This window comes from Pleurodeles waltl, chromosome 7 (assembly GCF_031143425.1).
Source record: "Pleurodeles waltl isolate 20211129_DDA chromosome 7, aPleWal1.hap1.20221129, whole genome shotgun sequence".
In the NCBI taxonomy this organism is placed as follows: domain Eukaryota; kingdom Metazoa; phylum Chordata; class Amphibia; order Caudata; family Salamandridae; genus Pleurodeles; species Pleurodeles waltl.
This window is the reverse complement of record NC_090446.1, coordinates 1,319,191,893-1,319,219,866: the sequence shown is the minus strand read 5'-3', so window position 1 is coordinate 1,319,219,866 and position 27,974 is coordinate 1,319,191,893. Positions and strand designations below refer to the sequence as shown.

The 27,974-nt window shown below is 43.4% G+C and overlaps 1 protein-coding gene across 2 annotated transcripts in view; it reads left to right on the top strand.

Annotated features, from left to right (window-relative positions):
- The window catches only part of LOC138246243 (uncharacterized), a 796,965-nt gene that overhangs the window by 328,864 nt on the left and 440,127 nt on the right, over positions 1-27,974 (top strand). For both annotated transcript variants that reach the window (XM_069200654.1, XM_069200655.1), the window contains one exon: positions 11,948-12,262. In XM_069200654.1, coding sequence (XP_069056755.1) covers positions 11,948-12,262 — 315 coding nt within the window. The remainder of the gene's footprint in view (positions 1-11,947; positions 12,263-27,974) is intronic.

Here is a 27,974-nt window from a genome sequence, read left to right as displayed (position 1 = left end):
CTCCACAGGCGCTGACACATTCACCACCGCCAGCTTCTCTGCCACAGACACTGCCGCAACCACCGCCACCAGCCCCGTGACGTGCTCAGACAGTGCCACCACAGCTGACATGGCTATCATCCCCAGTGGCCAGCAGTCCGAGGCTGCAGGAGGCGTCCTGGACCCTGCACAGCGTACATGAGGCAGGACACCCAGCACTGTTTGTACCTGCAGGTGGCAGGCAAAGTCGCAGCAGGGTGGATTGTGTCTCTGCCTCCATGGAGTATCATGCTACCTGTTCCCAGGCAATCTCGTGGCACACACACCAAGGTGAGGGAATAGGCCCTGCCACACTGCATGTGAAGCACTCTGGGCACAATGCCCCTTCCAGAACCAGTGGAGAAAAGCATCCACTCCCCCAGTCCTTGGCAGGATGAAGCACTCTGGGCACAATGCCCCCTCCAGAACCAGTGGAGAATGACATACACTTGAGAGACTGTAGCTTTGCACTCCCCTGGATAAGGCAGTGGTCAAACCACCCACTGGAGAGACTTGAGAGACTGTGGCTTTGCGCACCCCAGGATAAAGCAGTGGGAAAACCACCCACTGGAGAGACTTGAGAGACTGTGGCTTTGCATTCCCCAGGACCAATCAGTGGGCATGAAGCCCCCTTGTGGAGCTGTGGCGTCGTCCGTTCATCCGGCTGAGGTGCCCCCGCTTCCCCTCCCCCTGAGGTGCCTGTTTATTTTCGATCTGATGCCCCTGCAGTGTTCTCTCCGTTTCGAGCCAGGTATCATGTGTGGGCTTTGCCCATGCATTTTGGGACCACTGGTCCACGGACAATGATTTCATTACTATCTGGACTTGTGTAGTTGGTATACATATTTGTTTATACTGATATTTTAATTTTGGCCTATCTGATTTTTCAATGATTACACTTGTTACAATCATTTAATTGTGTCCTTGCGTTCTTCCACGGGGTGGTGGGGTGTATATGTAATGTTGCTGCATGTATTTGTGTGTATGGTGTTGTGGGTGGGGGTGGGGGTGTTGCGTGTGTGTGTCTCTCTCTTTTCCCTCTTCCCCTACCCTGTGTGCTAGGTGCAGTACTCACCGTGGTCATCGCCGGCGTCTTTGCTGCTCCTGATACAAGGGGAGGTAAACCAACATGGGCAGGACTTGTAACTCGGGCTCCATGGCGTCCTCGTTCCTCGTTGGGTGTTGAAAGGTGAGTGGTTTCCGTTCCACAGACTGTTTCCGTCGTGCTTTTGATGGCGTTGGTATCACTCTGGAAAAGGTGGCGGATAGGCCTCTTGTAATACAGTGGGCGTAACCTTGTCTTCCGTCTGGCTGTTGGCGGTTACCGTCGCGGTGTTTGTTTCTACCGCCGTGGCGGTCGGAGTGTTAATGTGGCTGTCTATGTTGGCGGTTTCCGCCATGGTCGTGATCTAATTTTTTTTACCACTGGTCCGTTGGCGGTATTACCGCCGCTTTAACACCGACTGCCAGGGTTGTAATGAGGGCCTTACTCTATTTTAATTTGCTTTTGTTCATCCCAGTGGTTTTTAGAACCCTCCTGTGCTTGTTTGGTACCTTCCTTAGGGGTGGTACTCTATATTTCAGGCTTTCTTGGCTTAGCTCCCAAACTATTCCGTCCTATATGGTATTGGTATTGGAAATGATTTTCAATAGCTACTTCTCCTGTTCCAAGTGTGGAATCTCTCGGAGCCGCTGGCGTATAGCCAATTCTACCACTTCCCCTTTAATGTTACTAAGTAATATTGAGGAGACTGCGTCGAAGTTACGCATCAGTTTCATCCACAAATCCAGTGCTGGAGCAGCCCCGTGTTTGTTCTGAAATTGTTTTAGCACTTCAGGTAAATTGGCAAGTGTTGAGGTACCATGTGTGGCGGTATGAATCGCAGTGAAGGCTGTACCCCATATGGCACAGTTATCCATTGAAAGAACCATTCCAAATGGCAAACCCATTGTGAGAATTCTATGTTTTTCCTGTGGCCCCGTATGGGGAAACACAGCTTACAGCTGATTAGTGTTCTGTGCTATCCAGTTTGGGATTTTCTCTCTCATTCTGTGGGCACTTTGCCCATGATAAAAAGTACTGTTCGATATCCAGCGGGTGCTGGACGCGCTGGTTTTGCATCTATATAGTGCTACTAGCTCATTGTAAAGGTTGTGCAGATCAGCTGCCTGCATGTTTTGTACACAGGGATGCGGTGTATATGTGGCAAACATTGGCCACGTCGGTCCATCATTACCTAAGGGACCTAATATTATGTGTAATAGGGCTCCATTAAACCAGTTCTGATCTTAATATGTAATCCGCATTTCAAGATACTAGTATGCTCGGTAGCACTGTGGTACGTTTGCAATTCTATATGTGTGGAATGTGAATGTACTGTTATCTTCCTCTGGAAAGGTAACCCAGGAATAGAATGTTTCTGTTTGGTAAACTTCATTAATTGTAGAAGGCAATGTAACATCCCCGCCCTCATCTAACAAGCCATGGCTATTAAGTGCAGTGTAAATGCATGCCTGACATGATCAGGAATATTTATGGCATTAGCCATATAATGAAATGGGCAAAGAGATGGAACACCAATTGGGGAGAAAGTCCTTATAAGAGTTCAAGCTTGAGGAACCTACAGCCTATTTAGGTGCTCACTGTTCAGCTGAGGAAGATCTTCTCAAAGGCCATGGACATCTCCGTATAATGGTACTAAGGGTACCTGTTGTGTGTGAGACAGTGATACTCAGGGAATCCATAAATTAGTGCCAAACCACCATTGTTGCTGGCGTCATGTCGCAGTTAGACTCTTGCTCTAGGCAAGACTGCTGGTTTAGGAATAACAGCACCTTTGTTTGTAGGCGACTAAGCCAATCATACAACAAGTTGCAACTTTTGGCCCAACCGTCCCTCACAAGCAGTACCTCACCAAAAACCCAAATAATAAAAGGTGATTTCTGACAGCCTTTACACATTGATTCAAGAGTGCGGAATCTCAAAGGAGTTGTGGTTAAACAGAGATTACCCTTTTCTCACATGAGCAACAAGTCTCATTCACACACAGGCAATGAAGGAGATGCAGTAAGGTTTTCAATAGGTATATGAACAAAACTGCAATCTACTGTAAAATTCATGGGCTGCAATAATTAGGTTAATGAACAATGCAAGAAACAGAATTGTAAAAATGAGAATCATGAATATAAAGACCCCCACCATCTTGCAGGGTCTGCATCATGGCAAATTGTAGCATAGATAGCGTTGGTTGCATCTGGTAGGAATCCCTCTGATAACCTTGTCTGCGTGAGATGTATTTATACAGATCTTTTAGGACCCCTGACACAGGAATGTTCACAAACAATAGATAAGAAGACATGCTTGGAGCGGCAATTACATAAGCAATTCCCTCCAAAAGTACATTATGTACCTGTCACATGTAAGTGCGAAAGGTACATGATGCGAATACCTACGTCTATTACTTGTCTTTGATGCTGATAGTGACGCCTTCACAGAGTGGCACTGATAACATGAAATCAAAACATCTTCCTAAGTATAAACATAGCAGCCATATTGGAAGAAATAATTAAATAAATGTGCTAAAACAGAGCATGCTGCGTAGGGTGAAAGTCACTAGATGACGGGGGCAAAGGCTAAGTTGAACATCTGATTCCCATTAAAACGAAATAGGATCTGCTACCACCCCTCTCTTCACCCCACCTAATGCATTCGGCCATCACTGGTGCTGTGAGCCAGGGGAAAAGCATCACTTCACCTGCAAAAGACAGACACCTGACTAATGCCTGTATGGCTTCAAAATAAATGTACCACTCAAAGTAATTGACACTTGTCCACTTCTGCTAATGCAGTTTTGTATTGTTGTTAATTGTTTGTAAAGCACTCCACTAACTACAAAGTTAGGTCCCATTTATCAAAAGTATCTAATGTCTTCTCTAGCTAGGAAAGGAGAACGACTTTGAATCTCTTTATATCTCATGTGAGTATATGAACAGTGATTGGAATCAAATCGTGTGACATTGTCAGGTAATTATAAGAACAGAGTCCAACAACAGTTCGTTTGCTACAAATATGAGGGACAGTTCAATGATAGTCAGCAATGACGATATGAATCCATTGTATTCACCCCCAGTGAGCGAACATATACGGAGGTTTAAAAACAATAAGCTATTTTGCTCTCTTTGAAGTACCTTCAAAAATAATTAAATAGGTCTCATCGAGGATCTGATAACTAGAATGAGTAACATTTGCTGAGGTGAACTACATCTAGTTGTAATCGTGACAAGGGATTTAACTTTCTTGATTTGTAATTATCAGTACTGCATTTAGAACCTAACTCTGTAAAATGATTGTACAGATATTGGCCTCAGAACATATCCCATGCAGGGGTAATTTTAAACAAAAATATTTGAATGATTATATGACCTTCAAATGTTTTTCTTATACCTGAGAAAAACGCCTGTGTGGCATAAATGCTACAGAGATGGAACAGGGAAATTTGCTGGTTTGACTGTGACTCGCTATTTCATGACAATTAACCTAATAATATAAGAATTTGCTTTAAGACCGAAAAAGAAATCTATACATCACAGTAGTATCTCCTACATCGTTTTAAAACTAGGTAATAATGTTCGACTCAATGTATACCTAAAATACATGGAATTGTAATATTTACAAATGTATACTCTATTGATTTGTTTCTGCCATGCACAATTGATTTGCATAAGGTTGGTCCGTGTCCCTAGTGGAAAAGTGAGCAAAAATAAATAAATTAAAATTGGATGGAATGGAATGTTGTGCAGATTAGGTACCAGCGACTAAGCGTACTTCAGACAATCCAGATGTTAGAAATGGGGTCTTTGGTTGACAGTCAGGTTACCCCCTGTTCAAGCAAGGACCCTCACTCTAATCAGGGTAAAAGAAAATCACCCTCAGCTAACCCATGCTTACCCCCTTGGTAGCTTGGCAGAGCAGTAGGCTTAACTTCAGAGTGCTAGGTGTGAAGTATTTGTACCAACATGCACAGTAATGACACAACACAAGTTTAGAAGAATAGGAAATATTTATCCAAACAAAACAAGACCAAAATGACAAAAATACGACATACACAAGTTAAGTTATGAATTTTTAAAGATTAAACTCAAAAATAGCGCTTAGAAACACAAAATGCTTTGATGAGGTGTTAACACGGTGTCGTAACGGAGTAGTTCCCAACAATCCGACACCAGCGGTGCCGGACACGGAGTTGCGTAGACCCCCAGGTACAGTACCTTGGTGAAGAAATGAAAATGAGCTGATGCGCAAAGTCGGGGATCGCGGCGTCTGTGCGAAATGTTGAATCCACGCACTTCGAGCGGCGTTGGTCATGATGTGGTGCGGCGACTTCCACGGAGTTGCGGACTTTGGCAGGGCTGCAGCGATGTCGGGCATGTGTAGGTCGTCGCGTTCCAGCGAAGATCACGGAGTCAGGTGCAGGTGGCATCACCGGATTAAGCAGCGGCATCGGTCCGAAGTCATCCGAAGTCATTTCCTTTGATTTTCACCAGATTTCCTTTCAAGGGCCCAGGGACCTGATGGGGCACCACATGTCAGAGCAGGAGTCTCTCCAGAGACTCCAGGTACTGGCAGAGAGAAGTCTTAGCTGTCCCTGAGACTTCAAACAACAGAAGGCAAGCTCTAAATCAAGCCCTTGGAGATTTCTTCACAAGATGGAAGGCACACAAAGTCCAGTTTTTTTCCTCTTACTCTGGCAGAAGCAGCAACTGCAGGACAGCTCCACCAAGCACAGTCACAGGCAGGGCAGCTATTCTTCCTCAGCTCTTCAGCTCTTCTCCAGGCAGAGGTTCCTCTTGTTTCCAGAAGTGTTCTAAAGTCTGTGGTTTTGGGTGCCCTTCTTATACCCAATCTCTCCTTTGAAGTAGGCCTACTTAAAAGCAAAATCTCTTGTGAATGTGAAATCCTGCCTTGCCCAAGCCAGGCCCCAGACACTCACCAGGGGGGTGGAGACTGCACTGTGTGAGGGCAGGCACAGCCCTTTCAGGTGTGACTGACCACTCCTCCCCTCCCTCTTAGCACAGATGGCTCATCAGGATATGCAGGCTAAACCCCAGCCCCCTTTGTGTCACTGTCTAGTGTGAGGTGCAACCAGCCCAACTGCCAATCTGACCCAGACAGGGAATCCTCAAACAGGCAGAGTCACAGAAATGGTATAAGCAAGAAAATGCTCACTTTCTAAAAGTGGCATTTTCAAACAAACAATCTTAAAATCAACTTTACTAAAAGATGTATTCTGAAATTGTGAGCTCAGAGATCCCAAACTCCATATGTCCATCCGCTCCCAAAGGGAATCTACACTTTAATCAGATTTAAAGGTAGCCCCCATATTAACCTATGAGAGGGACAGGCGTTGCAACAGTGAAAAATGAATTTAGCAACATTTCACTGTCAGGACATATAAAACACATCACTAGGGGGGTCATTACAACCTCGGCGGTCTTTTGACAAGAACGAGGGACCGCCGTGCGGAAGACCGCCAGTAGTGGTGGTTTGCCGCTCAGCGTATTATGACCGTTGGCTGCCCTCTGTCGTTTTTCCGACAGAGAGCCGCCAACAGCCATACTGTTGCTCCACCTCCACCGCCACACCAACAGAACACCGCCCAGCTAATCACGTCCTGTGATTCTGCGCGGCGGTGTTCTGTTGGCGGTGTGGTGTCGGCAGAGCTGCCCGCATGGCTCCCGTCCCCTCCCAGCGGATCGACGGAACAGGTAAGTCGATCGTCCATTAGGGGAGGGGGGCGGGGGTTTTGTGTGTTGTGTGCATGCATGGGGGTGTGCGTCTGTGTATGTAGGGGGGTGTGTGAGTGCATGTATGCTTGTAGGGTTGTTGCGTGTTTTAGGAATGAGTGCGTGTATGTCTGTAGGTATGACTGTATGGATGTGTGCGTGTATGTTTGAATGTGGGTGTTCGTGTCTGACTGTGTGTGTGGATGTTGGCATGTATGTCTGTGTGTGTGCATGTATGTGTGTTGGTGGTGCCTGCGTGCGTGTCGGGTGTGTATGTGTAAGGTAATGTCGGGGTGGGGAGGGGGGCCCTGCCATCTGTGGGGGGTGGCAGGGGTGGTGGGGGGCGTAAGGAGGGAGTCAGGGTGGGGGTGGGGGTTGGGGGAGACCCCTATCAGTGCCAGGGAAGGTATTCCCTGGCACTGATAGTGCTTACCGCCATGGATTTCATGGCGGTTCCTACCGCTGGAATTCCACGGCGGTAAGCCGGGTCAAAATACCGGTGGCGGTATTGTGGCGGCTGCCGGGCTGGAGACCCAGGTCACCATCCCAGCGGTTGTCTCCGCCCTGGCGGGCGGAACAGAGAAGCGGCGGATGACCATGGCGGTAACCGCCATGGTCATAATACTAAAAAAAAAGACCGCCAGCCTGTTGGCGGTCTTACCACTGCTTTAACAACGTCCGCCAGGGTTGTATTGACCCCCTATATGTCCTACTGTTGGACTTTTGCTTATGCAGGGTCATCCCCAGACTTTTTGCCTCCTGCCTCCTATTTTTTCCTGACCTGTTGCTGTTGGCTTTTCAACTCTGAGTACTTTATCACTGCTAACCAGTGCTAAAGTGCATATGCTCTCCGTGTAAATTGTATATAATTGGTTTATCCATGATTGGCATATTTGATTTACTAGTACGTCCCTAGTAAGGTGCACAAGAGGTGCCAGGGCCTGTAAATCAAATGCTACTAGTGGGCCTGCAGCACTGGTTGTGCCACCCACATAAGTAGCTCTGTAATCATGTCTCAGACCTGCCACTGCACTGTCTGTGTGTGTATTTTTACACTGTAAATTCGACTTGGCAAGTGTACCCACTTGCCAGGCCTAAACCTTCCCTTTTCTTACATGTAAGGCACCCCTAAGGTAGGCCCTAGGTAGCCCCAAGGCCAGGGTGCAGTGTATGGATAAGATAGGACATATAGTAATGTGGTTTATATGTCCTGACAGTGAAATACTGCCAATTTCGTTTGTCACTGTTGCAAGGCCTGTCTCTCTCATAGGATAATATGGGGGCTACCTTTAAATATGATTAAAGTGTAGATTCCCCTAGAGAGTAGATGGACATGTGGAGTTTGGGGTCCCTGAACTCACAATTAAAAAATACATCTTTTAGTAAAGTTGATTTTAAGATTGTGCGTTTGAAAATACCACTTTTAGAAAGTGAGCATTTTCTTGCTTAAACCATTCTGTGACTCTGCCTTGTTTGTGGATTCCCTGTCTGGGTCAGTTTGACAGTTGGGTTGTTTTTCACCTCGCACTAGACAGTGACACAAAGGGGGCTGGGGTGTAACCTGCATTTCCTGATTAGCCATCTCTGCTAGGAGGGAGGGGTGGAGTGGCCACTCTCATCTGAAAGGACTGTGCCTGCCTCTGACAATGCCGGCTCCAACCCCCTGCTGTGTGTTTGATGTCTTGCCTGGGCAAGGCAGGATTTCACAAGTAGGTGCGAGTCCCCTTTGAAGAAAGGTGACTTCAAAGACTAAAATGGGTATAAGAAGGGCACCCAAATCTACAGACTTTAGAAACACTTCTGGAACCAAGAGGAACCTCTGCCTGGAGAAGAGCTGATAGCTGAGGAAGAAGTGCTGCCCTGCCTGTGACTGTGCTTTGTGGAGCTTTCCTGCAGTGCTGCTTCTGCCAGAGTAAGAGGGCAAGGACTGGACTTTGTGTGCCTTCCATCTTGTGAAGAAATCTCCAAGGGCTTGAGTTAGAGCTTGCCTCCTGTTGTTTGAAGTCTCCGGGACAGCAAAGACTTCTCTCTGCCAGCACATGGAGTCTCTGGAGAGACTCCTGCTCTGACAAGTGGTGCCCTATCCAGTTCCTGGGCCCTTGAAAGGAAAGCTGGTGGAATCCAAGGAAATCGACTTCGGACCGACGCCGCTGCTGAATCCGGTAACGCCGCCTGCACCTGACGCCGTGACCTTCGCTGGAACACGACGCTCTTTGCTGGCCCGACGCTGCAGCAGCTCCGCTGAAGTCCGCGACTCCGTGGAAGTCGCCGCACCACATCGTGACCGACGCCGCTCGAAGCGCGCGGATTCAACATTTCGGACAGACGCCGCGATCCCCGACTTCGCGCATTGGCTTGTTTTCACTCTTCACCAAAGGTACTGTACTTGGGGGTCTTGTCCGGCGCCGCTGGTGTCGGCTTGTTGGGAACGACTCCGTCACGACGCCGTGTTAACATCTCATTGAAGCATTTTTGTTTCTAAGTGCTATTTTTGAGTTTAATCTTTAAAAATTCATAACTTGACTTGTGTATTTCGGATTTTTGTCGTTTTGGTCTTGTTTTGTTTAGATAAATATTTCCTATTTTTCTAAACAGGTGTTGTGTCTTTTTGTAGTGTTTTCATTAAATTACTGTGTGTGTTGGTACAAATACTTTACACCTAGCACTCTGAGGTTAAGCCTACTGCTCTGCCAAGCTACCAAGGGGGTAAGCAGGGGTTAACTGAGGGTGATTCTCTTTTACCCTGACTAGAGTGAGGGTCCTTGCTTCAACAGGGGGTAACCTTACTGTCAACCAAAGACCCCATTTCTAACACCTACCTTAACCATCCACTGCACCCTGCCCTTGGGGCTACCTAGGGCCTACCTTAGGGGTGTCTGGTATGTAAGAAAAGGGAAAGTTTAGGCCTGGCGAGTGGGTACACTCGCCAAGTCAAATTTACAGTTAAAACTGCACACACAGACACTGCAATGGCAGGTCTGAGACATGATTACAGAGCTACTTATGTGGGTGGCACAACCAGTGCTGCAGGCCCACTAGTAGCATTTGATTTACAGGCCCTGGCACCTCTAGTGCACTTTACTAGGGACTTACTAGTAAATCAAATATGCAAATCATGGATAAACCAATTACATACAATTTACACAGAGAGCATATGCACTTTAGCACTGGTTAGCAGTGGTAAAGTGCCCAGAGTAACAAAAACAGCAAAATTAGAGTCCAGCACACATCAACAACCTGAGGAACAGAGGCAAAAAGTTAAGGGAGACCACGCCAAGGATGAAAAGTCTAACACCAGGTATCACTTTTTAAGTTTTTTTTTCATGATTTCACAATGGGGAGAGAAAAGTGGGCATATACGTTACACTGGTTGTTTTCAGGGTGAGGATAACTAGCCACTCAACCCCAGACAGGTATGTATACGGAAAAGGCCAGGTTTTGAGTTTTAATTTTTTTTTTGTTGAGAAAAACGAATGAATAGTAATAAAGTTAATAATTTTCATGGAATACAGAAGAATGCCTGACCATTCTTTCATTCCTGATCCTAACAATCTGCAGGAAGGTTGCTAGAGGTGGCCGCAATGGTCTGGAGGGCACATAGAGGGTAAACATACACGGACGATGGATCACGACTGTACAAAGTACAAACACTTCTTTTTGAAAACAGAGCGTTAGTAGTTAGTAGGAAGATGCTGTAAAATTGAAGAATGTGGAGTACGACTAAAAATCAAGGGCTCAGCAGAATTTTCAGCAGTTTGCAACCACTGATTTTAGTAAGCCTGACGACCTAAGGCATATGTAAGAAGCAAAGATCTTAAAAGAAATGCAAGAGGGCTAATGTACATATTGAATAGCATGGGGCTAAGCGCGGAACCTTACAGGAAAAACAACCTAAATAAGGGGCGGCAGAGCAGGAATGAAGGGTTTGGTTTCCATCACATAAGGTTCTGCTATAGATGTCAGCTTGAAACAAGCAGTGGAGGAGCCATCATTGAATACAGTGTCCAGAACAGAATTAAGGTCATCCGGTACTGCAAGCAAAACAGTTTTCATCCAGTGAAGTGGGAGGAAACCGAGAACTTTGTCTAACCAGATGTTCTTCTAGAAATAAGCAGAAAGCTGACAAATCACCTATTTTCTTAAATGAAGGAAAGGAGTGCTGTGAAGTAAGTCGATAGCTACTCACTAGTCCACTAAGAGATTCTTAGGAAGTGGATGCACAGATGCCTTTCCATTCAGGAGGGACTGAAGAGGTGGTTAGTGAGGAATACTAGAGTGCTTTGCTCACTGTGGAAATAGTGTCAAATTTCCGATATGTAGGGAGAAGCATGTTCTGGGGGCAGACTTAATAAAGAGAGAAAGATGAACAGTATCTTTGGATGCAATAAGAATAGTCTGAAAGAGTCTGGATATTAGGAATTATGAAGCCATTATCTCGGTTGTGGGTGGCAACATGTTAAAAGCTGATTGCAACTTCCCCGACTTGAAAAAAAAAATCAGTGAGAGAATCAGCGAGCTCGCTTAAAGGCAGAAAAGAAGTCAATCATGCAGATGATTTTTTTTTTTTACCATACCTTAGATTTTGAAAGAGTTGAAAAGACAGTAAATTGTTTTTGCAGAATCTCATCAGCAAATCCCGCAAACCCTTTCAAGAACCTTACAACAACGTGTATTTATCTGGCAATCACGTAGCACAAAGAGTGCTGTGCGAGGCTGCGACTTTTAATAGGAGCAATTCCATTAGGGGAAGTCTCAAGCGAAGAAAGGCTTCACTCAAAGAGCGCGAGAGACAAGAGAGACAGCACGAGTAAGAATGTCAGGGAAAGGGGATGCTAAAGGGCTATGGAGGGAGAGGCAGAGGGAGATAGAGCGAAAAAGAAAGAGGGAATGAGGCAGAGAAAGTAAGTGGCAGGAGGGGGAATGGCATTGGGGAGAATTAGGGAGAAAGAGAGAGCTGACAGAGGAGAGGAAGATACGTAACAACATAGATTGCCTTAATGTCAAATTAATTATTTACCAATGTTATCTACTGTTAGACTAGACACGCAGTATGTTTAGAAACAGAATATTGGAAATGTGGTTGTATACATTCAGATAGATCCTGAGGGCCTCTGACTTGTGCTGCTTCTGTTCTTCTTTCCTACAGACTCCGCTTCGATAAGGCTGGTGAATAGTCTTAAGTCTTGCTCTGGGAGAGTGGAAATATTCTATAGCGGTCAGTGGGGGACAATATGTGATGATTCCTGGGATTTAAATGATGCGACCGTGGTGTGCCGACAGATGGGTTGTGGCTTCGCTGTAGCCGCAAAAGATTCTGCTTCCTTTGGAGAGGGGTCGGGAAGCATTTGGCTGGATGAAGTCAGCTGCTCAGGAACGGAACTTGCCCTCGAGGCCTGCCAACACCCTACTTGGGAAGAGCACGACTGTAAGCATCGTGAAGATGCTGGTGTGGAATGTTCAGGTAATGCGTTGCTCTTTTTTTAACCAGCATTTTACCTGGATCAACTTGTATGCTAGATTATTTGAAAACCTGGTCTGTTCTCAACTAGGCAGTGCTTTTAATGGGAACAAATTGTGCTCTTACTCGCCAAATTTGGCCATGGACTATCATTGAAGTTTGAGACATGGCAGGGCTAGGAGTGTAGCATTTATTTAATGAGTGGGACTTTCTTACAGTACAAGTGTACATGACGATACAGAGATATTTCAGCCATGTATATTTTTTGTACTTGCACATAAAAATAATACATTTAACATTATTTTCACATTTGGTATGTATGCAGATTGTTGCTCCACACGTCACTTAAACAACATTTGAATTTTCATACTATGCACATTAACAGATAGTGTGTGCAATCCGAAAACAACACCTGGACAAGGATATATCATTATCCTATTCTAGTTAACAGACTGGCAAATATCAGTAGGCCTCATGTACCTGACATTTACTTGTTTCTTTCTTATTCAGCAGTGGCAATTCGTTGAACAATGTATAGTTCCCTTGAGATCCAGAGCAATGTTTATTCGCCTGATTTGTCGAAGGTTAGCTTACAAGTTACCCAATAATGCAGCACATTAATGTGAAATACTCAAAGAACTAAATAAGAGTAGTGGAACTTCATATGGCCTTTAAGAAATTAGGCATTGGTGATGAGATTTCTGCTTTATGCGATTTGCCTCGATTGCTGCAAATTTACCAGGTTTAAAGGCAGAGGTGAGTTTGAATCTAGCTCATTTCGTTCAATTTTATTTATATTTAAACTGATCCTTAACTTTTTAAAATATTTATCTTGAAAATAGACTAGTCATTTTTCATCATTTCTTCATTTCAATTTTCAGCTTTATATGCTGGTGAACATAGTATTTCAGTTAACTTGGGAGCCACTCTTATTTTGAAGGAAAATTATGTATTTGTAATACATTATAACCATACACTGCTAATTTCCCCCATCTCATTTCTCCCATTCTTCCTGTTAGTGTCTATAATCTTCCTTTCTCTGTGACTTATTCTCAGAATCCTCCTTTCTTCTGATTCCTTCTTACTACTGTTCTTCTCTGCTTCTTCCTTGTCCTTCCCAGCCCTGATAAATGGTGGTGACCCATTTGGACAATGTGGACTTCTGAAACATTTTGGCAATACACAGGGGATGTATGAAATATTGATTTCTAAGACATCCTGTATGATTCCTGTTTAACAGTACCCAGGGAGATCACCTGTTAAAGGGATATTTTTTGGGCTTTACTGTGAGGTATTTGTAGTTAAGATCCATACAATTAGCCAGTTCATTCTTATACTGAATTCCCTCAAAAGGATGACGAAGTTCAGTATAAGAATGAACTGACTAATTGCAGAGATCCTCACAAACTAAAAATACTTAAGGGTAAACTCAAAAATTTGAGTCTGACCTAGTAGTAACCACCGACCAAGATGAGAGAAGAATACCAATGATGAAGCCTGCTACAAAAGTTGGACTGAGGTGTCCTTATCCATGAACTTTTTAAACCCCTGGTACAACTAGGGGTTTGATAATATATCTGTCATATATTTTCTGATGTTTATCATTAGTCTAGTCACAGGGACCAAAAACATTGTGCTTGCATTTCAAGGTATTGGTTTTCAACCCTTATTGATCAAAATCTTTCAACAAAATACTGGTGCGGTCATGGCCAAACCAGTGATGCAGATTGAAATGCGCTACGCTGTAGAATAATCGTTTATTTTCAAGCATGAGCATGACTCACCGTGGGTGTAAAGGAGTCCCATGTAGAAAGTTGAAAATAGATACAAACATTTGAAAAGAGATACTAGAAGAGGACTGATGGAGGTCATGGATTGTTATCATCATTTTTAGGTCAGATTTGAGAGTGAAGCTAACTAGTTGTCTCTTGATACCAATTCTTTAAAATACTCAGAGCAAGCTTTGGCTCTACCCAGAGTAAAATAAACCTCTCCCCTCATACTGTTGGTTGTTTGGTGTATTGTTCCGCGTTCTGTGAAGTGCTTCATATAAATGCCCGAGGGACTAATTTACATCTGAAAATGATACTCATCATACTGTGTGTTACTTTAAGTTCATTAACTCCTTTATTCATTTGATAAAGAAAACGATATTTTTGCTACTTTTTCCCGGTCTTTGCAAAGCCAACAGGTATAGCTGTGAAATGCAAAACTTTATTCATGACTTCTGAAAAGGTAAACAGTATTTGTGTATTTCGGTTTTTGGATATGTTATCACTTCCACGTCAGATCATCTGGATTTGCTGATGCATGATTTGAATAGTGCTTAGGTGTTCTCAAATTCCATCTCTTTGCAATTTGTTCATAACCCCATAACTCAAACCTCAGCCGAACTGGCTTATTCTCTGTCTTGCACTGGTGAGTAAACGTTAATGATGGTTTATACTTTTTAATATCAATATCTAACCCATCATGAAAACAAGTCAGCAATGTTTTACACCTGGCACATAAGGTGCTCAGGAATCTGGTTTGCACTAAAGCAACAAAAATAGATAATTACATCTATCTAAGTTCCCTTCGCTGGATTGTCTGCCAGTTATGATACAACAGAGGCTCAGTGAAACACATGCCATTTCCTCCCCAAAGCACTGCGATTTTTAATTGAGAATCTGTAGTAAAAACAAGCATTGGCATGGCCAATAGGTCTCGCCCATGGCTTTGCCAATATGTTTTAGCCATAGTGTACATTGTGTGGCTGTTTTTCAATATGGCTTTAATCTAGTGGTGTAAAAGGGCGTGCAGTGAAGTATTGTACAGTTAAGTAGAGTGTAATGTTATGAAGTGGCGTGATGTAGAGTGGTGTAGAGTTGAGTGGTATGGTGTGTTATGAAGTTGCATCTAGTGTTGTGGAGTGTAATGTATGGAATAAAGTGTTGTATAGTGAAAGGGATTTGAGTTGAGTGGAGAAGAGTGTTAGAGTGTATTATCATGTTTTGTTTAGTGCTACAGAGTGCTGTGGAGTGGTGTAGGGTTGAGTGGCATAAACGGTGTTTTTTGTATTGGAATAGAATGTTGTAGAGTAGAGTGGTGTAGCATGAAGTAGATTGTGAGAGTGGAGTGGACGAGAGTGGAGTGGTATAGAGTGGCATATTTTAGGAGAGTGGAATGGTATATAGTGGAGTAAAGTGTTGTGAATTTGAGTATTGTGGCGTAGAATAGAGTGTTAGAGTGGCAGATGTTGGAGATGTATAGTGGATTAGTGTGTTGCAGAATCTAGTCTCACTTTTGGGAGGTTTTAGCTTTGACAATGGTTTTTAGTGATGCTGTTCAGCATTCCCGGTGCTGTGCAGTATTGCTTAGGAAGAATTAAAAAAATGTATATGACAGCCGCTCATGTCATTTTGTAGCCATAGGCACCACACATATGTGCTCCTACAACATGACACAGGCTCTTAATTTTCTTTCTTTTTTTTAAATAAAAAGAAATGTGGAAAGGTATATTTTTTTAAGCAGGGTGGAAGTAACATGAGTAGCTGAATCAACAATGTGCGGGAAGCAACCTGTGGACAGAGGGAGGAAGCCACACTGGGCATGGGGAGAAAGAACATCAAGGGCATGGGTGGGCAGTGATGGGGCCAGGAAAAAAAAATGGATGAGAGAGAAAGCAACATGAAGCTGTGGGCGAAGCACACAGGGCAGAAAACAACATGGGAAAAAGCACACCAGAACAAGCCAATCGTGGAGGAGGGCAGGGAGAAGCACACGGGCAAGAGAGAGCATCACAGAGCACTATTATTGTTGTTGTTAGCACGATCTACAATAAAACAGCAAAAACATCAACGATAATAACAATAGTAACACCCATAATATCACTGATGCTGATAATACTATAGAATAGTATAAAATAATAATAATGTAATTAGTAGTACTTAACTGTGAAAGTGCAATTTAATAAATTATTGTCGTTTTAAAGGAAACTGATTTTTTTCTATTTGAAATATTAGGTATTCCAAAACATTCATTAACTGTAGAAAATTGTTAAAAAGTCAAACGTGTTGGTTTTCTTATTCATTATTAACAAACTACTCTGCTGACTGGAAGAGAACATTGTTCACACAAAACTGAGTGACCTGCCGTGTACTTCCCAACAGAGACCATGGCTCTAAAGAGGTATTCATTTGTTATGTTTCGTAGATGGCAGGTGGTCGGCTATGTTCATGGCCAATGAAATTACGCAGCAGAGGAGAGCCAAATTTTGCAGCAAAGTTGAGTAAATTATGCAGCAAGAAAATACAAATTATGTGGCGTAATGCAGCACATTTTGATATAGTAGTACTACATTATTTGGTCATTTTAAAACTTGGTAACACAGTCTGGACCTTGGTTGCACCTCATTAGTACCATTGAATCAGCCAAATATAACAATAAGCAACAGAAATGTGACCAGCCCAGCTTTGCAAAGGGCCTTCCACTGTGCAACAACATATGTCACTGAAGTTTTATTAACTTTTGAACCATTTGAGCTAGAAACAATTTGTTTGTTAAAAACTGCAGAGTATGCGTCAGATGATGGATTATGTGGCAAAAGAGGCAAATCTCTAATTATGCCAAAATCGCTAAAGCTGCACAATAGCATAATTCCAGTGGCCCTGCATTTTGGATCGTACTGACACGTATATTTGTCCTTCTAGCCCTGACAGGGTGCTGAAGCGAACATAGAGACATTTGTAATGCATGTTGTGTTTTTGAGGAGGCCTAGTGAGCAAAAACACTAGTGTCTGGAGCATAATTATACACTATAACAGAGCTTCAATTTTTAAAAAATAGAATGTGTAAAATAAACAAAAATAAATCAGATCTGGTATCTGAATCAAAGTTCGAGGTTGCTGGTAGCTGAGGCCTGTAAAGGCTGACAGAAGTTAGAGCATGGCATTTACTTTAGCTGCCTGCAGGAGTACAATGGCTTCAGTGAGATATAACTGGAACCAGTCTGGAGAGCAGCGTGTCCCTCCAGCGCCTGGACCTCCGAAACAGTGTCCCTCTGCCCTAGAGACAGCTACGCCCATGCTCTAGAAATTAGATTTCTGACAGAAATGACACCAGGCATGCTTCTGCTGAGCAATCTTGCCATGCTGCGCTGTAAGGCGCAGTCACTATTAATCCATCTCCACATTAAATGCTCAGGGTTGGGTCAGCAATGCTCTGGTGTGTTGTCGCACTGGGGATTCCAAGAAAATGGCCCCAGTACAGCTTACAGCAGTCAGTAGCACCACAGTAAGCAGCATGGCACATTACACAGGAATAAAATAACATGAAAGTTCATTATACTGTGATCACTACTCTGAAGCGTGAAACAGAAAGCACAAAATGAGTCAATGTATTAAAATATAAACACAATCTAGTGGGAGACAAATAATCACCATTAGATTTTCTAAAACGAAATAGGCCCTCATTACAACATTGGCGGTAACTGGTGCCTACCGCCACGGCGATGGCCGCCAACATACCATCGCCGTGGCTACCAGCCGTCCACGCATATTATGACCATCAACGGAATTCCGCCAGAAGGGTGGCGGAATATCACCGACGGTCATGACAGCAGACAGCGGTAAGGTGGTGCTGCTGTCAGCAGCACTTCCACGCCAGCAAAACACCGCCGACCGTATCATGAGCAATGATACAGCCTGGCAGTGTTTTGCTGGCAGACGCTGCTGCTGACAGCAGCACTGCGTCCTGTCTCCAGCCGGAGGACCCCCTGCAAGCAGGTAAGTTGGGTTCTCCGACAGGAGAGGGGGTGGGGGAGTTGTGTGTGGGGGTGTTGCGGGGTGTATGTGTATGTTTTGGTATGCGTGCATGCGGGTGTGATTTGCGTTGTGTGATGAGAGAATGACTGAATGTAAGTGTACGTGCATGTTGTGGGTAGTGAATGTCTGTGTGTGCCAAAGTATGTTGGTGTGTGTTGCGGTGTGTGGCAATGCATGTGTGCATGCGTGGGTGAATGTAGGTATGCATGTGTGTATGCATGTGTATGTCTGTGCGTGTAGGTGTGTGTATGTTGGGGAGGTCGGAAGGGTGAGGAGGAGGGTGGGGAAGGACTCTGGGGAGGGGAGCGGGGGAGACCCCTATCAGTGCCAGGGAAGGGATTTCCTGGCACTGATAGTTGCTACCGCCATTGTTTTTGTGGCTGTAAGATTACCACGAAAACTATGGCGGTAGGCGGGGTCATAATCCAGAGGGTGGGAATGTAATGGCCATCTGGCTGGAGACCGAAGTCTCCAGCCCAGTGGCCGTTACCACCCTGGTGGTCGGTGTGTTAAAGTGGCTGTCTGTGTTGGCGGTTACCGCCGTGGTCATAATCCCTTTTTTTTTACCGCCGGCCTGTTGGCGGTATTACCGCTGCCTTATTACCGACCACCAGGGTCATAATAAGGGCCATAGTCTATTATGATTAATTGCATTATGTTATTATTATTATTATTATAAAAAAATTGCAGTGTTCAACAGAAAAAAGGCTCCCTGGTAAGAATGTCAAATATATCTGAACTCAAAATGTGTATCCGTGCATAATGTGGTAAGGTGCCGGTTCAAAAAGTGTCAAGTGACATCCATGGCATTTAAGGCTTTGAATGCCTGATTATGGAGCAGTATTTGCACGCTATTCCTCAGCAATAGTCTTAGGCCATGTGCAGTCCAGAGAAATTGACTTCAAGTGTCTTCGTAGTTCAAGGTTCATGTCATGTGTGCTCATAACCTACACACAGAAGGCATACATAAACTCCTCCTGCTAATTAACGGTGTCCAAACAGCAGCAGCTAAAGAGAGAGTGAGGGAGGATTAAAAAGAGAGAGGGATAGACAGACAGAGAGAGGAGGGAGATAGAAAAGGGGTCATTGAGAGAGATGATGAAAAGGAGGGAGAGAGTGAAGGAGCGGTGTGAGCAAGCGTGCAAGGTAAGGGCTGGAAAAATAGTACAAATTAGAGATAGAAGCGATTGCAACAGAAGGAGAGAGAGGGGGGCTGAAGGAGTAAAAGAAGGAGAAAGATAAAGAGGGAGCATAGTACAGAGAGCGAAAGGCAAGAGAAAAATGAAAGTGATAAGGTGAGACAGTAAGAGAGGAGAAGGAAAAAACGAGCAAGAGAGGGACAGCACGGCACAGAAAGAGAACGAGAGAGAGCGCGAGACAAAGAGGGCAAAGCAGGGGTAGCATGGTGCCTTGCCCCAGATTAACGGCATCAACCGTGCACAGCTGTGTTTAAAACATGCCACATCCCCCAAAAATGCAAATCCCCTTTCCTTGTGTAATCTGTTTAATGGTGCCCTAATGGTATTAGGCAGTCGTTCTGTCATCTCCATTTGGTCACCGACTATCGGACGTGCCCTGGACTCCGTCCTTCACTTATATGAATATGTACACATTCAGCACACCCATCCTGAGGCGTGACGTACATGCACAATCTGCTCCTGAGACGCAGCCTGCCCGCTCTTACAACTGCTATTTTTTATTTCCCCGACTGTGGGGTATAGAGCCAGCAGACAATAACAACATGCAATCCTGGTCAAGTCCACCTTCAAGGGTTTTCGGCGTGCATGGGGCAAATGCAAAGTTGGAGCCATAGTGAATAGTAGAAAATACATAACAAACAACTGCAAAGGAAAAGAGAGACAGCCTCGTCATTATGTCAATGACCTCATGACGCATGACGTGCGGCAGCCATTTTAAATTGGGGGAATATACATGAAATTTTGTAACAGTAGCGATTTTCTCTACGCCTCAGCAGCGCATAAGAATATTTATATCAACATAGTTGTGGTCATGATTGGCGTTGCACCGCGGCAGCAGGGGGTGGAAACAGGCCCCCTCATAAAACAGCCGCTAACATTTGTACTCGGCCTTTGAATGCACAGCACATGTAACCAGAGAAGAACATGATTTAGAGCCCTGTTAACAGAAACAGACTGGAGCCACAGAAAACATCCAACACGCTGGTCAAATGCTATTAGCCTTTGAAATAAATATTCCCTAAGCACATGTTACATTGGCACAAGTGGAAGGGTACAAGTACTGTGGCCATTCTCCAGGGGAGTATAAACTGTGGAAAAGGTGGGACAAAGAGCAAGAATTGACCACTCACAAGCAAAAGACTTTTTAAGGACACTGAAACAAGCCAGTATAAAAGCAGAGAGCCCACAAAGAAGTATAGAAGTATATAATAAACTATACACAAAAGGTCTTGAATGCTCAACTTAAGACAGCATCAACCATGCACAGCTGTGTTTAAAACATGCCACATGCCCCACAAATGCAAATCCCCTTTCCTCGTGTAATCTGTTTAATGCCGCCCTAATGGTATTTGGCGGTCGTTCTGTCATCTCCGTTTGCTCACCGACTGACGGACGTGCCCTGGACCCCGTCCTTCACGTATGTGAATATGTACACATTCAGCACACCCATACTGCGGCGTGATGTACATGCACAATCTGCTCCTGAGACACAGCCTGCCCGCTCTTACAACTGCTGTTTTTTCTTTCCCCGACTGTGGGGTATAGAGCTAGCAGACAATAACAACATGTGATCCCGGTCAAGTCCACCTTCAAGGGCTTTAGGCGTGCATGGGGCAAATGCAAAGTTGGAGCCACAGTGAATAGTAGAAAATACATAACAAACAACTGCAAAGGAAAAGAGAGACCGCCTCATCATTACGTCAATGACCTCATCACGCATGACGTGCGGTGGGCATTTTAAATTGGGGGAATATACATGAAATATTTTAACGGTAGCGATTTTCTCTATGCTGTGGCAGCGCATTAAAAAATGTATATCAACATACTTGTGGTCATGATTGGCTTTGCACAGCAGCAGAAAGGGGCGGAAATAGGCACCCTCATAAAACAGACTCTAACATTTGTACTCGGTCTTTGAATGCACAGCACATGTAACAAGAGAAAAACATGATTTAGAGCACTGTAAACAGAAACAGACTGGAGCCACTGAAAACATCCAGCGCTCTAGTCAAATGCTATTAGCCCTTGAAATAAGTAGTCCCAAAACACGTTACACTGGCACAAGTGGAAGGGTACAAGTACTGGGGCCATTCTCCAGGGGAGTATACAACTGTGGAAAAGGTGGGACAAAGAGCAAGGATTGACCATTAGCAAGCAAGATTTTTTAAAGACACTGAAACAAACCAGTAAAAAAGAAGAGAGCAAACAAAGAAGTATAGAAGTATATACTAAAGTATATACAAGAGGTCTCGAATGCTCGACCTAATGAAATCTTGCAAAGATTTTCACAGTGTTAAGATTGGTTACTAGGGCTGGAATTGTAACCGGCTCTTTGCAGCACCCGTTTAATTATTAGGTACTCTCAAATCTAACATGACTAGATGCTTTCTCTTTTCATGCTTCTTTCACTAAGCACTTTACTTTTTATCTCTTATGCTTTTTTCTTTCTGTCTTCCTTGCTCTAAAGTAGTCTTCTTGCCATATTTTCTTTAAATGACGATTCCCCTCTCTGATTCCCTTTTTCTCTGCCGTCCCCTTTTAGTTATCATTTGGCCTCTGTTGCTCCCCTTCTTCCTCTCATTTCTCTCTCTTGCTGTATCTTTCCCTCTCTTTCCCTGATCTCTCTCTCTCTCATGAAACTCTCCTCTCACTTTATCTCCCTATCTTCCTTGGCACCCTAACTGGGTAACTATCTAGTCCTGCCTTCACCCTTCGAATGTAGTGCTGAGTATAGGAGCTTTGTAAAAAACAAGTATTTGCAATGCAATAGGTCTTCCTCTAGCTTGTGTTAGAGCTATTAGTGTTGTAAATTCATAACTGGACTTTTCTTGCCACATAAATTGGTCAACCTGCCTCATAATTTGGCATTTTCCTGCCACATAATTCTAGTGGCCCTGCACATAAATAAAGCATTTCCATTTACCCTTTTCCTCTATCTGCAGTAACAAATGAAAATGTTTCCATTTAGCATCCTATTTTATATCTGCCATGCAATACCACTTTCACCACCCCACCATCAGAGTTGCTGGCTGGCTAACACAATTCCCCCCCAAAAAGACACAAGACAGCCAGGGAGGAGTAATGAGAGAAATAAACTAGAAGGGTCACCCAAACATATCAAGAGAGTTCAAACATTCATATTGTAATAAGGATGTTAAGTTTGTCTGAATCATGGTCATAATTGGAGTGAGGAGAGGTTAATAAAACATATACAATTATCATGTAAACCCAATGAAAACCTTTATCAGAAATAAATCGTTTGGCATTAGACTGCAGTGCTCAGAACAGCCCTTAGAGGACACAACAATGAAAATAGCATTTGTAAGAAACATGGTGATGTAACCTACAGTCAGCCCCTAGAGAGCATAACCACATGAAAAGAAAATGTCAGAAAGTAATGCACTATAACCATATCTATAGCCCCTAGAGGGCATAACACCCCTCAGACTTTTAGGGCTAACAGGCCTACTGCAATGAAATTACAAACAAGGCATTTAAAAGGCAAACTACACCCAGCTATAAAACAAAAGTTACAACCATAAGAGCTCTTAAAAAGACACTGAATGGTGGGGGTTTATTATTTTGGGGTCCCTGCTAACCTAGTGTACGGACCTAGAAATGATGTAGACAGAAGGAACATATTGTGCTGAACACTTTGGTGATGCTTCCATTGTCCTAGGACCACCACAGGCTGAGTTATGGGTGAAACTGTTTTGTCAAATTAATGCCCTGTGAGTTTCCCAAGTGCAGTGAATATTGTAGTATTGGCTCTCCCGCTGTGCCAGGAGAGCCGCTGTCGTTCTGAGGATTTCTGATTTATGTAAAGCATTTACCAATTTCAAGTGTTTTATGGGGAGAGCCACAAGAAATGATTCTGATTAGGTAATTGTCAAAAATATGACCATCGCTTAAATCCCGCTGATTGAGTTCACTGTTGTGCCTCTTTGCTCTGTGAGCGCCAGGCCGCCATTCAGAAGGAAGGGGAGAGACAAATGAAAAACTGTTCACACTCGCTGAAATATATGGGGGATCGTGCAATAATCCATGTAACAGGGGCAGTCTGCAAGCCGGTACAAAACCGCCCCAAGGTGTGACATTGTAAAGCATTTAACAATGCCATCAAATGAAGTGAACGTGATGGGCGTGAGGTGGGCGTGGTTATAAGCCCACAACCCTCACAACAGGTCAAAGCGCTACTTAAAAATGTCAAAATAACTCTTGTGAATAATGTTTTTTCTGGAGGGGGAAGTACTTTTGCATAGTGAAAGCTTGGAATTAATATAAGGTAGCACAGAGGGTTAATGTGCTCACTGCAAAAACTGTGTACTGGGCAGGTAACAGAGAGCAGATAATTTATAACTATCAAAATACCTCTGGTGATTAATGTTGTTTGTGGAGAGAAAACATACTTCTGTGTAGTAGAAGCTTGGACTCATGGTAAGGAAGCAGCGAGGGTTAATGTGCCTGCTGCAAAGAACCTGTAGAAAGCAGATCATAGAGTGCATCTAATTTAAAAATGCTAAAATAGCTGTGTTGAGAATGCTATTTCTGGTGAGAGAACATATTTTTGTGCAGAGGAAGCTTGGATTTATTAGAAGTTAGAGTATAGGCTTAATGTGCCTATTGCATAGAACGTGTACTTGGCCGATCACATAGTTAGTTTATCTAATGATAAAATGTCAAAATAACTCCTGTGATTAATGTTTTTTGTTGAGGGGAAAAGTACTTTTATCTAGTGGAAGCTCAGACTCCTCATAAGGTAGCCTAGAGGGTTAGTGTGCCTGCTGCGAGGAACAGATACTAGGAAGATCTGAAAGTGCATATAGCGTAAACATGTCAAAATAACTCTGGTGATTAATGCTTTTTTTGGAGAGAGAACGTACTTTTGTCTAGTGGAAGCTTAGAGTTAGTTAAAGTTAGCACAAAGTGTTAATCTGCCTGCTGTAAAGAACATGTACTAGCCAGATGATAGAATGAATCTAATGTTAAAATGTCAAAATAACTCTGGTGATTAATGTGTTTTCTGGAGGGGAAAAGTACATTTGTATAGTGGAAGCTCAGACTTAATATAAGATAGCACATAGGGTTAACGTGCTTGCTGCGAATAACGTGTACTAGGCAGATAACAGAGTGCATGTAATTTATAAGTATCAAAATACTCTAGTGATTAATGTTCTTTGTGGAGAGAAAATTTACTTTTGTGCTGTGGGAGCTTGGAATCATGATAAGGAAGCGCAGCAGGTTAAAGTGTTTGCTGCAAAGAACGTGAACTCAACAGATCATAATGTATCTACTGTAAAAATGTTAAAATAACTGTGTTGAGTAATGCCATTTCTGTTGAGATAACTATTTTTGTGTGGAAGAAGCTTGTATTTATTAGAAGTTAGCATAGAGGGTTAATGTGCCTGCTGCAAAGAACGTGTACTAGGCAAATCACAGAGTTGATCTCAAGTTAACATACCAAAATAACCCTGTGATTAATGTTTGGGTCTGGAGAGGGAAAGTACTTTCATCTAGAGGAAGCTTAGACTCCTTATAAGGTAGGGTAGAGAGTTAATGTGCCTGCTGCGAGGAACAAATACCAGGAAGATCGTGTATGTAATGTAAAAATGTCAAAATAACTCTAGTGATTAATGTTCTTCTTGGAGAACGAATGTACTTTTTTCTAATGAAAGCTTGGACTCATTATAAGTTAGCTCAGGGGGTTAATGTGCTTGCTGAAAAGAACATGGATTTGACAGATTATAATGTACATATAATGTAAAAATGTGAAAGTAACTATGAATTAATGTGGTTTCTGAAGAGAGAACTGACTTTGAAGCGTTTAATTGGGCAAAGCTTAATTGAAGCATGCTAACATTGTGTTTACTGAAGCCAAATACGCGCTGACAAAATACACGATTTCCACTATAGTCAAAGCACATTGGCCACACAGTAAATAAACATTTTTTAAAAGCTAATGCCTTCTTATTAATACAATTGTGTCTTTTAATATTTATGTTTATGTGTTGTTTTACTGGTGTGTACCATATGGTGTTTGGCTGCAATTTACACTGTTTAGGGACTATTCACTCCACAAAATTTTATAGCATCTGATATCATCGCTGCTGTCTACAGAGCAAGCCAGCCAGCCATCCAGTCTCTTACACTCTTTCATCTGGCTGATGCTGCCCTTTCACAAACAAATGCTAATGTTTCTGCTCTGTGTTGTTGTTATTCATGTTAAACTTTTCTCTCCCCAACAGTCTTTTTCATGTTAATTTGCTGTATTTCACAGTGTTTATGAATAAAGAGTGATTCACGTCCTTATCTTAAAAAAATGTTTTCCACAACATGATAACATCTTGCTGTTTAAAATTCCAGCTTGGCAGCTTGTTTCTAGTTTGGAGCTGAAGCACATTTCCACATGTTGAAGTTTGCATCCCTAATAACTGATTCTTCATTTTGCCCACAGTAAATGCGTGAGACAGAAAAATAACTGCTGGCCCTTTAACAAAAATCGTTTGTGCCCTGCATCCGAGCACATCAGCTCAAATTAAGCACTGCAAATGTAAAAAGTGTGCCTTCTTTAGATCCATTTGTTACTCTACAGTACAAAGAAGGCTGATTAATTTATCCTTGATAGTGAAGCCATAAGCTTTATGTTGTTAGCTTACAGGACCCACAATTCCCTTGTTAGAAAAACAATTAAAAATGCTGTTTTGCTTGTAGAAATACAGTGCTTAAAATTCATCAGTAATCCGCCTTTCACTGTGTGGGGTGATAAAGTCCTTAACTATCCTGGCACATTATGCTCACAAAAATGCAATTGATTAAATACACAGCTGTATGCCTCTAAAAATAAACATTTAATGACAGTTAAAAAAAAAAAACTGTGAATAAAATACGTAGCTGGACACCAAACAAAAGAAATAGAAGAATAAAAAAATGCGGAGGATAAAATTTGTAGCTACACACCAAACAAAATATAAAAAAAAAAAAAATCTATTATGGTAGAGAAAATGTATTTGAAGAAGTTTGTAAATAGCCTACCTGCAATGGTACAAACAGATTATCATACTACAAGTACAGCGAAGTCCTTAATTATCCTCCTCCAACACCAGTTAAGAAAACATCTTTAAGCAAGCATTTGTAATGCAATAGGTCTCACATTTGTGAGAGTTAGAGCAATTGGCGTTGTAAATGACTGTGGCCCTCATTCTGATGCAGTCTTCTGGTGAGACCACCAAAGTCGCGGCCGCCAGAGGACCACTAATGCTGGCGGTCCTCCGACTGCCATATTCCGAGTACTGAAGGACTTCAGCCTCAATTGGGCAGAAATCCTCCAGTTTTCATGCTGGCGGCCACCGGTGCAGAGGCGGGCCCACGGCCAGCCCCACCCCACCAAAAGGACTCCTCCAGCTGTATTACGACCTGTAATACGGCCTGGCTGTTTTGTAATTGCGGGGCTGGCGGTGGAAGAGCCGGGTCCCATCCCCTCAGGGAGGAGCACCTCGTTGGATGAGGTAAGTGTCCTTCACAAAGGGAGAGGGGTGGGGTGTGTGAATGGGTGTGTGTGTGTGTGTGTGTGTCTATGCATGTAATGCATGGGGGGGTGGGAGGTGAGTGTTTGTGTGTGCATGTGTGTGTGTGTGGTGTAATTGTGGTGATGCATGTGTGTGTAAGGGTGTGATGCGTGTGTTTGTGTGTGTAAGGGTGTAATGTGTGTGTGTGTGTCAGGGTGTGCATGTGTGTATTTGGGGTGGTGCAGTATCGGGATTGAGAGGATGGGGGTATCTACTAGGGGGCTGGGGGTTGGAGGGTCACTACGTGGTGTAGGGGGGGGCGTCCACCAGCAACAGGAATGCAAATTACCTGTGTGTTTTGGTTTGGAGTCTAGTGAATTTATGTAGTGTGAACTGGAATTATGTGGGTTGAATTGGAATTGTGTGGTTTGGGATTGTGTGGTGTGTAGTATATTTGTGTAGTGGAATTATGGGACATGGTAAATGTATAGAAACAAAAATAGAGAGGTATATGTAATCTGTGCTGTGTAAAGTGTTGAATGAACTCCAGACAGGGGAGCAGAAAGAGCGTGTGAGAGACAGAATAAAGGGGAGAGCAGGCCATAGATGCATAAAGAGGGAGCTTCTGCATCCTAGATGTTAAGAGTTGGTCATTTATAAATCTAGGAATAGTATCAAATGTGTGGAAATTTGGTAAACAGTTTATTCTAAACTTTTCAAAAGCAGCTTCAATAAACAAGCTTCTGTCACAGAGAAGGTGAAATGCAAGCTTCCCTCACAGAGGAGGCACAATGCACGTTTCCCTCACAGAGAAGGCACAATGCAAGCTTCTCTCAAACAAAAGGTATATTAGAAGTACTTCCCTCACACAGAAGGTACAATGCAAGCTTCCCTTACAGTGAATGTACCATGAAAGCTTCCCTCACACACAGTAGATGCAGTACAGGCAGCAGCAGTGCATGCTTCCCTCACACAGAGCAGATACAGCACAGGCAGCAGTGAATGCTCCCTGATAGAGAAGGTACAATTGAAAGCTTCCCTCACACACAGCAGATACAGTACAGGCAGCAGTGAAAGGTTCCCTCACACACAGCGCAGATACAGCAAAGGCAAGAGCAGTGCAAGCTTCCCTCATACACAGCAGATACAGCACAGCAGCAGTGCAAGCATCTCTCGTACACAGCAGATACAGCACAGCAGCAGTGCA